The 15679-nt window shown below is 43.3% G+C and overlaps 1 protein-coding gene and 1 long non-coding RNA gene across 7 annotated transcripts in view; both read left to right on the top strand.

Annotated features, from left to right (window-relative positions):
• Positions 1-1443: 1443 nt before the first annotated feature.
• Positions 1444-4947, top strand: LOC146370085 (uncharacterized). The gene is made up of 3 exons (XR_014797395.1): positions 1444-2106; positions 2461-2529; positions 2866-4947. It is a non-coding gene; the product is annotated as an uncharacterized LOC146370085 (long non-coding RNA).
• Positions 4948-6555: 1608 nt separating this feature from the next.
• Positions 6556-15679, top strand: part of LOC146370086 (zinc finger BED domain-containing protein 5-like) — a 39681-nt gene continuing 30557 nt past the window's right edge. For all 6 annotated transcript variants that reach the window (XM_084909393.1, XM_084909391.1, XM_084909392.1 and 3 more), the window contains exon 1: positions 6556-14976. In XM_084909393.1, coding sequence (XP_084765519.1) covers positions 9101-10405 — 1305 coding nt within the window. In that variant the 5' untranslated portion in view covers positions 6556-9100 and the 3' untranslated portion in view covers positions 10406-14976. The remainder of the gene's footprint in view (positions 14977-15679) is intronic.

A 15679-nucleotide genomic window follows, 5' to 3' on the forward strand; every position in this document is an offset into this window, starting at 1 on the left:
CTATCGTTGTCTTCTTTCATCCAGTGTCTTCCTCATTGAGATCAGATTTACGGTTTTCTCACAAATGCCATCAAACAAATGCCATTCAAAAACTGCTCTCAATTTTCAGCTCAAATTTAACATCGAAGGGTGTCTTTACACTGTTACCACGTCAGTATAATACACTCTACAGGCATTTTAATATGTTGTAGTCTGGAAGTTTTCTCTTGGGAAGCATTTGTTTCAGAGCTTAATTCCTGTTTGCCCATCTCTGTGTCTGACCCTAACTGCAGTGTGTGTGTGTCCCATCCCCTCCTGCCACACACAGGAGTTACTATAGCAACCGGCCCTAACAGCTGAGTACAGGAACAGCTGATGACTCTCTGCTTAAAACTCAACAGTTTTTTGCTCCAAACACATACATCCTGATGTCTTCGGACATCTAATCCGGCAGTAGCATAGGCACACTTAAAATTTCTTCAGAAATTTTCGCTATCTAGTTTGTAAATACTTTGCTATCTAACAAAGGTGCTTTTAGCAACAGCTGGTGGTGATCAGTGGCGGAGCGGGGGGGGGGTGGCTTACTGGGCTTAAGCCCGGGTTGTTTTGTCAGAAGCCCGGGGTCTTTTGGAGTGTAATTTTTTCATAGTTAGATGCCTGGCTGACAACTGTATAAAGCAAAAAACTACACACAATATTCGAAGCACATAGTGCACACTGTGGGAATTTACGACTGTGCGTAAATCCCCCCTAATATTGGTATGACCCGAGCTCAGACACTAAGCGGGGGGGCAGCTGCTGCCTACGAGTGCACTGTTGGAGAAACGGAGCCAGGCAGACAGAGGAGAGCTGAAGTTTGACCAGGTACCAAAGCAAATCATTCGTACTGTACAAATAATGTAAATATGACGGTGTATCACGAAAGATTGATATCAAACTGATCACTTGACCCATATTACGTTACTTGCTCTTCAAGTGAATCAACAAATGGTGAAATGAAAAGCCGAACAACAACAATGCTGTTTCTTTAGAGAGTCTTAGCTTACATGTGTGTTTATTTCATATTTTCAGTTGTTTCCCTCCACGGCTAAATAAATCGGTTTCAGTAATGCACTGATATACAAGAATGGACATAAGGGGCTTCTTTCAAAGAAAAAACTCTGGTAGATGTTATTTTATATATTATGCTTTGTATGTTGTTCAGTATATTTCTATGCAAAACAAGAGGAACTTCAATACACAGCAGTATATTCACAGTTTAAACCAGATATTTACACTTTATGGAAAACACAAGAACATTTTCTTTTACTGTACAACATCAATTTAGAGTAAACTTGTTTTGTTTTGGATAAATAAATATTGAAATATCTTTTGAATTAGTTAAATGTCAGAATAAAGAGAGACAGAGCTTCTATTTTTATCACTTTCATCAAATGTAGGAGCACATGTACACTAAGTTTATTGTTAATTAATAAGAAATAAGAAACTCCAGACGTGTCATGATCCTGGGCCATATTGGCCCAGCATTCTTAGTTTTCTTGTATTTTTGTATTTTGCTCCTTATTTATGCCGTGGTTCCTAGGTTCTGTTAAGATGTTCCTTATTTGGTTACCTCTTGTGTGCTCCTGTGTATCTGTGAGCCCTCGTCTCTCCTTGTGTTTTATTCCATGTTTTCCCCAGCCCGTTATGTCTGTGTTCTCCCCGTGCTCTCTCTCCTCCTGTCTGAACCTCTGTGTACTTCCTGTTTTACTTTGACAGTCTCTCGTCAGTATGTGTCATGTTGTGTTCACTCCTGCCCTGTCTCGTTATGATTATCTGTGTCAGCTGTGTTCCCCGTGTGCTCCCACTTCCCTCGTTAACCCTCTGTGTATTTATGTGCATGTCTCCCTCAGTTCAGTGTCGCGTCGTCAATGTCTCCTCCCCGAACCTGCGTGTCTTTCTGTGTTCCCTCGGTCTTCTGTTAGTATTCCCAGTTTAGTTCTGTTTCGTTTTAAAGGCCTGCAATAAAGCAGTGATTTTGAGTTCAGTTCCTGTCTCCGTGAGTTTTGCGTTTGGGTCCTCATCTGCCTCCACACAGCCAGTTCATGACAAGACGATTCCATTCTGAGCTGAAGAAGCTTCTGATAGGTTAGTAGAGTCCATGTGAGTAAATTGGTGGCACACCTGTGGATGCATATAAGGTAAAACACAGAGCCTGTTTCTTTGAAATGGGAAAATCAAGAGATGTCAACCAAAACACCAGAAAAAGAATTGTGGAGCTCCATAAGTGTGGCTCAATTTTGAATACAATTTGGTGCCATTTACAATTAAGAAATACAGACAATTTCTCTCTTTACTCTTAAAGTTAACAAATGTGTTTTTTATATTTATCAATCTAAAAAAAATAAACATTTAGTCTGATTTGATGTTACAATTAAAAAAGTGTTTTATCTGAAGAGTTTGTAAATATCTGGTTTCAACTGTATATTTGATGATTGTCAGCACAAAGAGGGAGAGAGAGGAACAGAGAGAGAGGGAGAATGAGGACAGAACAGAGATGAACAAGAGCAGGTGAGACACATGTTAGTCAAATGGTTGTTTACCAAAAGTATCACCGTATCACAGGTCCTCATGTATCTGTACCTAGTGTTTCTTTTAAGGTTTGTTATTTTTCAAATTCTACATTTATTAAGTTTTGCAGCTTGTTTGCACAACAAGGATAAATAATAGTGAGTGTGTGTGTGTGTGTGTGTGTGCGCGTGTGTGAGTGTGTGTGTGTGCGTCTGTCAGTGTGTGTGTGTGTGTGTGTGTGTGTGTGCGTGTGGCAGCTCCAATTATAGAGCCAGCATTCCTCACTAGTTTGTCTCCTCTCCTTGCATCCTTGTTCCTGATGATGCCCCCCAACAGACTGCAGCAGCACGCTTGCCGCAGCAGACTGAGTGCTGCAGATGTCAAGTGACATTTCTTAAAGAGAGGCTCTGGCCCTTTTGAATTCTACTCTCTACCTGACAGTCCTGAATGTCTGACCATCAGTTTGTGCCCTGAAGTTCAAAAGCACTCCAGTTATACAGCAGCACCATGATCAGCAGCAAGTCGACTTCTCAATGAGTCCAAAAACAGATGAAGTGTTTGGAGTGGCCGAGTCAAAGTCTGGACTGAAATCAGACTGAGGTGCGTCAGCGTGACCTTAAAAATGTGTCTGAATTCCAACAATCTTCCAAATAAGAGTGGACCAAGATTCCTCCACAGTGATGTGAAAGACTCACTGAAGGACCACAAACACGTGACTGCAGTTCCTGCTGCAGAGGGTGGCATAACCAGTGATTAGGTTTAGGGGGCAGTTACTTTTGCACACAGGGCAGGTTTGGAGAGTGTTTTTCCCTTTATAAATGAAACCATCATTTCAACAATACTTTTTGTATTATCTTTATTATCTTTGTCTAGAATGGAAACAAGTTTTATCATGTAAAACATGTATCAAACAGACCTTCTTCTCAGCACTACACACCCACTCTCCTGTTGGCATATGTCTGCTGTTTCCTCTTCACCAGTGGATCAATGGATTCATGTAAATGTTGAAATGTGAATGACGGCCATGAGAATAATCTAAATGTACATCCACCACATGGTCAAATATTACTGAACTGGTGGTCCAAACCTCCACAGGATGCCTTTAAGCAGTCGGGATCTGTCTGTGGAACAGTTTCAAGGTTCATTTGTTTGGATCACCTGGAGAGTTTCCCTCCTGCAGGGTTTTCCTCTCTATCAGCAGTGCTTCCATCTGTGCAGCCCGTCCAGTTTTCCCACCAGAGGAGGCGACATTTCAGGGGTGGTTAATCATTTTTGATCTATTCGCACTGCAGCACAGACTCTACTCTCACCTTTCCATGTTTTAGACATGCTGTGCTGGATTCCCTGCTTCTTTCTGGGCTTTTTATTTTGGGGCTCAGCTCATGGGGTTCCCCAGACAAACGCCCGCCCCGACGTCACAGACCAGGAGCTGTTCTGGGGTTCTGACCAGTACGACTTTGCTATAGTGCTTCCTGCTGCTGGGTTGGAGTGTTTCTGGCACTTTGCTCACCGTGGAGAGAGATTTTACTTGAACTTCATGGTAAGAAGAAAACACTGTGTCAAGCTAAGTGAAGCCACCTGACATGTAGTCTGTTTTCCCACAAATCTGCAATGCACACTCACTCACCTGGAAAAAAGAAATATGTATGCAAAAATGCTCTTCATCGGTTACAGCTCAGCATTTAACAGCATCATCCCCTCAAAACTTGCCTGGGAGCTTGTTGACCTTGGGCTGGGAACATGTATCTGCAGATGGATTCTCTGCTTCCTCACAAACAGGCCCCAGGTGGTGAGAGTTGATAAGCAAACTTCCTCATCACTCATTTGAAACACAGGAACGCCACAGGGATGTGTGCTTAGCCCCCTCCTATGTTCCCTGTTCACACACCCCACACTTCACAGGATGCACACAGAAGCTGTCCTACAGTTTCTCAAGTAATCTCTGCACTGTGCATTTCATTTTTAGTATTATAAAAATGAAAATAAAAACTCTACTGTACTAACTGCCACCTTACTTCCTCTGTTTCATTAGTTAGATTTGTTCCAGCCGTGTTTCCACCTGTTTCTCATCCTCTCATTATCCTGTCTATTTAAGCCCTCAGTTTGTCTCTGCTCATGCTCACGTCATCGTCAATGCCTCGTGCGTGCGCCCTGTAGATGTTATTAGTCTCATCATTGAGACTCAACTCTTCAGTCGGTTTCAGCACCGTTCTCTGAAGGTCCCACCACAGCTTCTCAGTCAGGCTGAGGTCTGGACTGACTGGAGCATTGCACCACATTTCTTTTTCAGCCTTTCTTTTGGAGATTTGGCACTCTTCTTGGTATCATTGTCCTGTGGCTGATGGCCTCACATCTGACTCTAGAATACATTTGTATACAGAGGAGTTCATGGTTTACTGAGTCACTGCACGGGGCCCAGATCATCATCCGTCCACCACAGTGCTGACAGCTGGTCTGACGTGTTTCGTTTCGTCCAAACGTGCTGTGGTGCTTTATGGACAAACATTCAATTCAATTCAAAAGTTATTTTCCATAGCACATTTAAAAACAACAGATGACATGAACGCGACGCCCGTCACGCTCGTGTCCGCTCTACTCCTCTCGTGAAGAGAAAAGCAGAACTAATATTATTGTGAAACGAGGCCGATTCTACCTGGGGCACAACACGCTGTCAGAGGACGCCCATCGCCATCACAGTCAAGGTAGGGATGATTTCTTATTGATTTATTTTTAATGTGTCTGCTCCAATAAGTCCAGTAGGTGGAGCTATAGCACAGGTGAATGGTTGTAGGTGAAGCTGTTGTGACGTTATTGCCTTGAAGACTGAAGCAAAGATCTGTTTCCAAAGTCTGTGTTTTTGCTACAGCTCCAAATGTTTCAAAGCTTAAGTTACATATATAGGGAAGTGTTTTTATACAAGATGGTGAATAGTTTTACATTTGTACTTTCAATAGTTTCTTGCATCACCTCTGAATGAAAATGTCAGCTGACAGCTGGTATCATGACCTTCTTTGCCCTCTGAGGAGAGACCTCTTCAAACATGTTACCGTCTGAGTGTGTCACCGCAGCCCCACAGAGCCTGCATGCTGCAACATGCAAACCTATTTCAGGGTTTTCAGTTTTATTCCTGCAGCACTTTATAGAAGCACATTTATAGCCTACTCTCAGAAAAATTATGGTTCTTAAATGGTTCTTCAGATGTCTTCGTGGTTCTTTAAAGAACCATCATACGCCAAAGAACCTTTTTATTTTGTAGATGGTTCTTTAGGTATTACAAATGGTTCTTTAAAGAACAAAAGGTTCTTCATCCTTAGCTAAGTTTGATGGTGTAAAATGGCATAAATATTTATTCACTATAATGAGGCTGTGAATTATACTGTGTGTTTTGTTTGTGTGCATGTGTGTGCGAAGGGGGAGGGCGGGTTACCCTTTAAGAGCAGATGATAGGAAACTGAATATTCAAATAAAAGTTAGAAATACTTGCTTAAAAATATACTGGTGGCAGGGGTGGGGGCCAAAGCCTAAAGACCCTACCCCCAACACCCCTAACCCCGCAAACCCATTGATCACAAATAATGTGGTAAATAATATGGAATTTATATGGACTATGGAGTTTATCATTAAGAAGTTTATGAATGTGATGAGTTAACAAACAGTAGACACAATGCACACATTCAAATACTCTACTTTAGTTTTAAATTTTAATAAAGTATTACTATTTTCTGCTTCAAGGCATTACTTTTGAGGTTATTGTATATATTAGAAAATATAGCATAATGATAATACTAGTTATTGTAAACTTTATAAACCACCCAGCAGTATGTAAAGTCAAATTATAAAATACAAGTAAATAACAATTGCACAACAGAATGTCAGTGTAATGAACACACACTTCGTTTTGACAAAGCACACTGCTTAGGTAAATGATCTGAGTACTTGTTCATCACTGAGCAATTTGTTAATGTGTTTCGAGCCAAATAAATGACAGGGGGAGAGAGAGAGAGAGAGTGACGTTAGAACACGTCAAACTATGGCAACCTCCCGAAAGAGAGGGGAGGGGGGGTCAATCGTTGGGATGCGCATGCGCAGACAGATTGCGCGAGCTGCGGGCCTTGACCTTTCTAAGGGGGGAAAAAACTCTTTCTCACGGACGGTGACAGTGAAGCGGATAAAGTCTTCAGTACCTGCTGGTCTTTGAAGCTCTGGATTCTGGGACTGTTGGAAAAGGTAAAACATTTTCATTAAAACCTTTTTACTCTTTGTTTTTGTTACTCGTCATTGCAGCTTGCTATTAATGTTGTGCTAACAATAACGGTTAGCTATGTTAGATACGTTAGCCGTAACGCAATTTAGTATCCGGTATACAGAACTGTTTTCCTAACAAAACCACTGTTATAATTAAGTGAAGGTGCTCCCAACTAATTTGAACCTTTGGCTTCTAAAATATGTGGATCTATTGCGTGCTGCGTACATAACGTAATGTCACTAGACCGATATTAAAATTGATAATATTGTTAAAGTCACTTAGGCTACGTTCACACTGCAGGCGAAAGCGCATCAAATCCGACTTTTTTGACCCTATGCGACCCATATCCGATCATGGTGTGACAGTGTGAACGGCACAAATCCGATATTTTCAAATCCGATCTGGGTCACTTTCGTATGTGGTCCTGAATCCGACACATATCCGATGTTTTAGAAAGCGACTGCTGTTTGATGGTCATGTCGCATTAAATCCGTCTTTTACGTCACTGACACAAGACAGACGCCAATTATCAGCGCCCGAGAAGACATCGCGAACGCTTCCTGGCCATCCAGTGTAGATGTCAGTGAAACTGCTGGGAAGACAACGTTGGAGAAACGTGAACATTTTATTTGTTCTGTATAATCTGCGGATTCTGACAGCAATCTGCAGCTATCCTTTGAAGCACCGCTCCTTTAAAACAGCAATAAGGATAATTATTAGGTTATCTACATTATTATGTAAATAACAAAATAACTTCAAGCAAAAATTGGGAAACGTAAAGTCCGAAGTCTTTATATTAAGGGCTATCAGTCAAACAATATTGTTTGGTCTGGGCCTAAACAGAGCGTTCACACTAGAGCGCGTTTGCTGTCGCATTTTATTTGTAGTGTGAACAAGCAGACAAAAAAATCGGATTTGATCAAAAAATCGGAATTGAGCATTAAGACCTGCAGTGTGAACGTAGCCTAATATCGCGCCTGAAGCCTGTTTTGACATGAGCTCTGTGTCTGCTCTAGAAACTCAGAAATTCAGTAGAGCTGAGCCGTACAGTAAATACTCACATGAGCCTGTACTGAATTCTGTAAGAGCTGTATAAAACACAGCTATGCATAAGTGTTTTGAATGAATAGAAATGTGACACATGAGAAGGTGTCTTTGACTGCTACTGTATAACTTATTTTCGGACTAGTTGACAAGTTATGCTCCGGTCATTGATGTTACCAAGATGGATGTCCTTTTGTAATATAGTCAAATTTTCCTTGTACGTTTCATTTATCCACCATCATACATTAAGCCAAGAGAGGTCATTATAGGGCTTTGGAGCGTGATGTCACGGGAGGGGGTACTGTGTTGTCGGTTGCAACGTTAGATCACACGATAGGGAAGGCAAGAAGCTGGAAAATGGGCTCTCTTTTCATCGTTTCCCCTCCTGGAGGCAACGGGAGGGATCTCCTGTATCCGATATTACTAAACGAAGACGTCAGGCTTGGACTGCAGAGGTCAGCCTCGGACCAGCACGCAAGGCGAGTGCAACAAAAGCGAAAAAGAGCACCCATCGGAGGTAACCCCCGCCCCAAAAACATACAAACTGAGCTACCCACAGAGACCAGAGCTGTAAAGTCTCGACCAGGGGACTGGCTCGCTGCTGGAGCCCCTAGTGGACATGAGTGGAACTGCAGTTTCTAGCACTTTAGCATTGGCTTCATTTTTCAGTTCTGGAAACTGAGTGAATAACTTCAAAAAGGAGACATGCATTACATCTCACAGTTCCCACTGCATACCATGTCTCTGTAGAGGAATAGAAAATAGAGGTGGTGCACAGGTGAGGCCAGGTGGAGTAAGGCTCAGAGTCACAGGGATGTTAAATAAGTGTGACATGAAAAAAGTCTGGAACCCAGCTGACTCCACGGGAGTAAAACAGCCTGAAATTTCAGGATGTTTTTGCCTGCAGCTCCTCGCAAACGGTCATGAGAGGCAGTTCTCTCTTCCTCCACTAGGTGGCAGTCCAGGCCTGTGTAATGATCACCTTTGAATGTGTTACAGCAGGGGTGCTCAATACGTCGATCGCGATCGACCAGTCGATCGCAAAGGTAGTATTGGTAGATCGCATGGCATTAAAAAAATAGATGCCAGCCTATCATCCATCCCGTCACTTGATTGATACAGGGAAGCCAGTCAGATGACATCAGATTTTTTCTGACGCTTAGGTCGCTGCGCATGCGCAAACAGCGGCGCGAAGTGTAGTAACTCGCTGACTAGCTTGTCAGTTTTAACTCCAATTTTTAGCTCTCGGTTTTTTCTCTTAAACCTAAGAAAGGGTTAAAAATGAGTGAGGGAGCTGGACCAAGTAAGAAGACAAAAACGTATCACTTTCATACGGAATGGGAGGAGGACTTTTTTTTCACGATGTCATTTTCGAAGTGCGTTTGCCTCATCTGCCAGGCTACCATCGCAATGCCAAAGAAGGGAAATGTGGAGCGGCATTTTCGAACTGTTCACGGAAAATACGACACTACATTCCCGCCGAAAAGCGAGCTAAGAAAGAAAAAGGTGAATAAACTAAAATCCCAGTTGTCCGGACAGCAGTCATTTTTCACACAACAAACTTCAAAAGCGAAAGCCGCCACCGAAGCATCGTTCCGGGTGAGTCACATCATCGTTAAAAACAAGAAGTCTTTTCAAGATGGAGAGATGGTAAAAGCTGCTTCAACGAATGCCTCTGACTCATTGTTCCGAGACTTTAAAAATAAGGCAGAAATAACATCTTCGATCAAAGCTCTCCAGCTGTCAAGAAGTACAGTTACACGGCGCTGTGAAGCCATGGCGGAGGATTTAACCCAGCAACTTTGGAAGGACATCGGAGATTGCCAGTGTTTCTCACTGCAGTTGGACGAATCTACGGACGTGAGTGACACAGCCCAGGTGTGCATTTTCATTCGTATGGTGTTTACTGATATCACTGCAAAAGAAGAGCTGTTAACAGTCCTGCCCATGAAAGAACAGACGCGAGGAGAGGACATATTTCAGTCGTTCAAAAACTTTATCGAGAAAACCCAGCTCCCAGTGTACAAATTGGTGTCTATTACCACAGATGGAGCACCCGCAATGGTTGGCCGCTTGAATGGATTTATTGCCAAGTGCAGGCAGGACGATGCTTTCCCGGACTTCCTAAATTACCATTGCATAATCCACCAACAAGCGTTATGCGCTAAAATGCTCAACATGAAGGAGATCATGAATGTTGCAACGAAGATCGCCTGTTCTATTCGCGCCAGATCTCTTCAAAGACGGTTATTTCGTGCACATCTGGAGAAGGCTGACTGCGACCACTCTGAGTTGTTGCTACACACTGACGTGAGGTGGCTTAGTCGAGGGAAATTCCTGCAAAGATTTCGAGAGCTCTGTCCGGAGATTAAGGAGTTTTTCCGTGTAGCTGGACAAGCAGAATACATGCAACTTAATGACGGTCAGTGGCTGTTAGACTTGGCATTTTTAACCGATCTGACAAACATGTTGAATGACCTTAATCTACAGCTGCAAGGAAAAGACAAAACAGTGATCAACATGATCAGCTCAGTTAATGCTTTCAAACGAAAGATGCAACATCTCTTTAAAGCTGCAGCGCCATGATTTGATAAACTTTCAAAACCTGGCGTCAGAGCTGGAGATGCAAGGGATGGCCTGTTTGCAACTTGACAGTGCACGCTACACAGAGCAGATTGACAATTGTCTGTCAGCGTTTGACAAACGCTTTCAAGACTTTTCTTTGCTCGAGCCAGTCGCTACCTTCATGTGCTATCCTTTTCGGGAAGATGCTGAGGTCGATTCACTCGCATCAAAAATTGCAAAACTATTTCACCTGAACTCTTCTGGAGTGGAAGATGAGATTTTGACACTACAAGCCGACATTGAGCTGAAGTCCAGAGATCATGGACAGTTCTGGAACTTACTCACAGAAGTAAAGTACCCCAACATGAGGAAATGTGCTGCCTCTTTGACTGCATTATTCGGCTCCACTTATTTATGTGAGTCATCATTTTCCCACATGAAGATCATTAAGTCCAAGTACCGTTCCACCATGACTGATGAACATTTGGAAGTGTGTTTGAGGCTGGCCGTCAGCAGCTACTGTCCGGACTATGCATCCCTGGCTGATTCAATTCAGTGCAAGTCATCAGAGTAAACTCAGGTAATGACAAAAAATTTACATTGTTAATTGTGTTGTGAAATATTGGATATTGCGGTTATGCATGTATATACATTGTAGATATAAAGAATCCTCAATATATTTATAAATAAGTATATGTTTTGGATTTTTGTAGTGGGTAGATCATTTTGACTTGGTCATTTTATAAGTAGCTCACATGCGGAAAAAGTGTGAGCACCCCTGTGTTACAGCATTTGTGCTCATCTCTGCTGTAGGCAGAGCTGGTAATAAGTGCACCGAGCCTGCTGAGCTGAGGATGCTGGGATTAAAAACATCTGCGCAAAACTCAAATATTACCAGAAATATTACCAATAATCAGTGTTTCAGTGTCTTACTGTTAACTGGCTGCATACAGCTTATAAGGCTGGTACCTGGTCCAGGGGATTTACCTAGACCAATGATAAACTTTCATATCTTCACAGTCTGTGCCCAGCTGGGTGACTATTTAAAGAGGAATGGGTTTCTTTTATTTAAAGTTCAGAAACAGCAGCAGAGAAGTTCATTACTGACAGGAGAGTCACCTCTGCACCGAGTGAAGCATCCGACACGGGGATCAAAACAAAGATTACAACACGAAGCTGGTGTTAAAGGGAACGAAAACTGAAGGCTCTGCCTCCCATTCTACTTTTAAATACTCTAGGAACAACAAGTAAGCCTGCAGTGTGAGAGCAAAGTGCTCTAATAGGGTGATATGGTGCTACAAGGTCATTAAGATAAGATGGGGCCTGATTATTTAAGACCTTGTATGTGAGGGGCAGGATTTTGAATTCTGGATTTAACAGGGATCCAATGAATGACATCCTGATAATAATGAATTATAGTATTGGGGGGGCAAACATGTATAATAAAAAGTATCAGTCCCATCACAGAGCCCTGAGGAACTCCATGACTAAGTCTTTGTCTCCATGTGTAAAGCTCCTCGTTGTTGTGTGACAGCAGCGATGGATCTGTCAGGGCAACACCCTCGGCTGAAGCTGCAGTGACTAAACTCTCAAACAGACTCAGGATAATCATCCTGGCCACAGTTTGGCTTTAGTTTGGCAGACGTCGCTCTTCTCTCTGTGCCAGCCGCTGTCTTTAATGGAGAGGGTCATTAAGAAAGCGAGCTAATTATTCAGCCCTCATTAGGAAATTAATCAGGAGTTTGTATCACGCTCAGCTGAGCGGAGAAACGCCTTCACGCTGGGGACTCGACTCTTTATTCAGAGTTTCCATGACAGTAAATAAAATGTTGACATGCTGAAATTTAAAATGAGTTTTAATAAAAGGCAAAAGTATGAAACTGAACATCAGAGCTCGTTTTCAATGCTGCCATCAGTACATGTCACACAATCACACACAGAGTATTTCTGTTGTCCGCAGTCACAGCCTTCATGTCAGAGCTGCAGTCTGAGTTTGTCGCTCATCAGACGCACCAGGAAAAACATCTGGACACGATGTCATCACAGGAAATGACTCGTAGGCATGTAGACGGAGAAGGAAACAAACACGAAACGGTGACGAGGCTTTGGCCTCCGTCATGTGTCCGAGGACGACGTCTCTCAGTGCAGTACCGCTAACAGCCACTAGATGCTGGCTGTAAAACTCAGGGTTTAAATATGTTTGAGCACGATGAGGTCCTTCACACGTGTCCATGTGTGATGAGTGTAATCTTTAATGCCATGCAGTGCAGACAAAGGACACCTTGTGCTTACATGTGAGAAGCTGGCAGGATGTAGTTGATGCTCCCGCACCACCGTCAGTCCTCATGGAAGATCTTAACATCCTCCCACTGTCAAAGGTTACAGTTCAGTTAGACTAGATGAGAAGTAAAAATCATTGCATTGAATTTATTTTACTGGCGGAGACGGTTGTTCAGAAGTTCAGCATGCAGCACCCCCAACCTGTGGATGTCACCTTTGTGGGAGTCAGTCTGCACAGATGTGTGCAGAACCTGTCTTTGCAACAGAGGCTGAACTGGTTGGCAGCTGGTTTCTAGTGATTTTCCTATTTAAAAGCAGATTTCTAATCTAGGTCTGAGCAGTTAATGTGAATTTCCGTATATAAGGACAACAACAGATTTGAGATTGTTTGCTTATTTATCACAGATAATTACTGTATTATCACAAACAGATTTCATATAAAGCTGAAAGCAGACGGGTGTGTTGTTGCCAAAGCTGCAGCTGACTGTGAGTGGTTGCAGACGAGTCTTTGAGGGAACCATTTCCAAGGCAACGAGATCCCAAGTTCCCTGCACACAGCCGCAATAATAATCTTTATTTACAGCACGGTCGTCAGCCACCGCGGGCTGTTTGAATCACATCCATAATTTTAGCTCCTCCCCTTTTAGGTCAAGATTTGAACACCAGTACCTGAAAGGACCAGGCTCTTTATGACATCATACAGATCCAAAAGAGAAAAACTGTGAGAAAGTGAGGGTCTGCAGCTTTGGTTCTGACTTTGAGTACTTGTACGTACCCTGATGCACTTATTTTAAACTTTCACGATATTTAAGCTGAACATCGTCCACAGGAACAGGAGATCTATGACAGGAAATAAAGGAAAGCGTGTTCTTTTCTGCAACATATTTGAACTTGGCTGTGACTTTGTTCCTCCAGGCGTCGCTTTAAGCACGTCTCTCAGTTTTCGTGTCTGTGATGGCGCTGCAGTCAGAAGTGTGAATGGACTCTGCAGGTGACCTCAGGCTGTCAGTCCCTGAGACTTGGTTTCAGTGAGGTGTGAAAGCTGAGCGATGAAGAGTCCAGATCACGGCTGGGAGGTGTTGCTGCACTGTTCAGCCACAACACTGAATGTTATTTATTATGTGCTGATTTGAGGAGAACGACTCGGAGGTAGCCATCGTCCCTCATTGTTCCATCACTGAGTGGAATGTCCACTCCCTGACAGCAAACGGAGCATGACAGTTGGTGTTTTTAGGTTTGAAAGCTTCACCTTTACTCCTCCAAACATGCATCTTGTCTCTGGTGTTCCTGCAGTTTCCTGTTCATGGCGAGCTTGATCCTGGTTGGTTCCTGAACATCATAACTACTTTCCTCTCATTTCACAGTGACAGGGCTGGACTTCTTCCAGACCTCGGCAAAGGGACGTGACATCAGAATAACCTGTAGTTGTGTAAATCTGCACTTCTCCTTCACTGAGTTGGTTGGACTTTGTTCGGAGTCAATCCAACGAGTGCTGTCACACAAATTAATCGTTATTAAAAGATTTGAGTGAGTGTAGATGAAGCCGTGTGATGCTTTTGTGTGGATTAGCAAAAGTCCAAACACACATCAGAACTGATTTTGGTGTGGACGACGCAGCTTCAGAATGTCTTTGAATGTGGTCCATCCCAGGAAACCAAGCAATTTAAATGAAGTCCACCAGTTTTGCCAAGAGGAGCAGTCAGATATCAGCCTGAGTTCATGTTCATAGCTGCCAACAACACTGTGCTCGAGGTGCAGCCTGCTCAGAGACATTTCTACAAATATGAACGATATATCTGAGCCTGCATCCACCCTGGGAAAACAACAGTGCAAAGACATGATTAAAAGCCCAACATTACCAGCATGCATGCCTGAGATGAGGGGAAGGAAACCTCTGGCCACAACTGTATCTCCAATCGATGACATCATACAGATCCCAGATAACAAAAAGAAAAAACAAACAAACTACAAACTCTTAAACATCCAGCAGTGGATGAAGGTGTGTTGTTCTGTAAAGCTCAGTTTTATGATTGTTCCTACGTTTCTGTCCTCACATGTGCGCACACACACACTCACAGACCTCTCTCTCTCTCCTCGGTGTCTCCGGCTGCTGAATCTACTCCTTTGGATGCTTTTTGGGAGGAGGAGCAACCCCGTCTCCTCTCAGAGCGAACCCTCTGTTGATTCTCGTTCTCTCCGTGTTTGCCGTCGGTTCAGGAGGAACTCCGCTCAGCTTCTCTGAGACTCGCTGCTGATGATGGACGCTCGCGTCTTCACCCCGCTCATCCTGACGCTGTGCAGCTTCATCCACGGTAGGCGCGCGCGCACACACACACACACACACACACGCGCACACACACAGGTTGTCTATGGCTGTGAGGACACTTACCTGGATAAAGAATTGTAACCTGTGGACTAAAACCAGCTCTCCAGCTTTAAACTGCATCTTGATGCACATGCAGACATTTCAAAGATGCATTTTTCAAACAGAACGTGAGATTTTTCTTTGACAGCCGCAGGTTAAAACTGATAAAAGTCTGACTGTGAATAAGAAGTTGATTTGATTAGAATAAATGTTTAACAACAAATGCTGTGATCAGATTTTGCTTCTGTCACATTTTATCTCTTTGGAGTGAATCAAAAACAGAACTTTAATCTGCAGATTAAATAAGAAGTTTGATTCTGTGCGTGCGGCGTCCTGCTGTTTGCTGAGGGAGAATCAGTGTGAGGTGATCCTCGTGCAGTCCAGGTGTAAGGGAGGAAAAAGGAAGAAGAAGAATTTTGCACCTGTGCATTAACATTTCCACGGGTGGGTGTGTCAAACATGCAACCCGCGGGCCAGAACCAGGCCGTCAAAGGGTCCAGTCTGGGCCACCGCGAGTCTTTGGGAACATTTCAAAGGAGAAGGGCGCAAAGCTGGACCTCTCACTGTATCTTCATCAGATTTATGTTCCTCTTACTGACACCATCCACGCTCAGCCACGTGTCACAGTACAGTGCAGCAGAGTTTTCCTG

The sequence above is a fragment of the Perissodus microlepis genome, chromosome 17 (genome assembly GCF_051167445.1).
Source record: "Perissodus microlepis isolate ML-2025 ecotype Zambia chromosome 17, ASM5116744v1, whole genome shotgun sequence".
NCBI classification, from domain to species: domain Eukaryota; kingdom Metazoa; phylum Chordata; class Actinopteri; order Cichliformes; family Cichlidae; genus Perissodus; species Perissodus microlepis.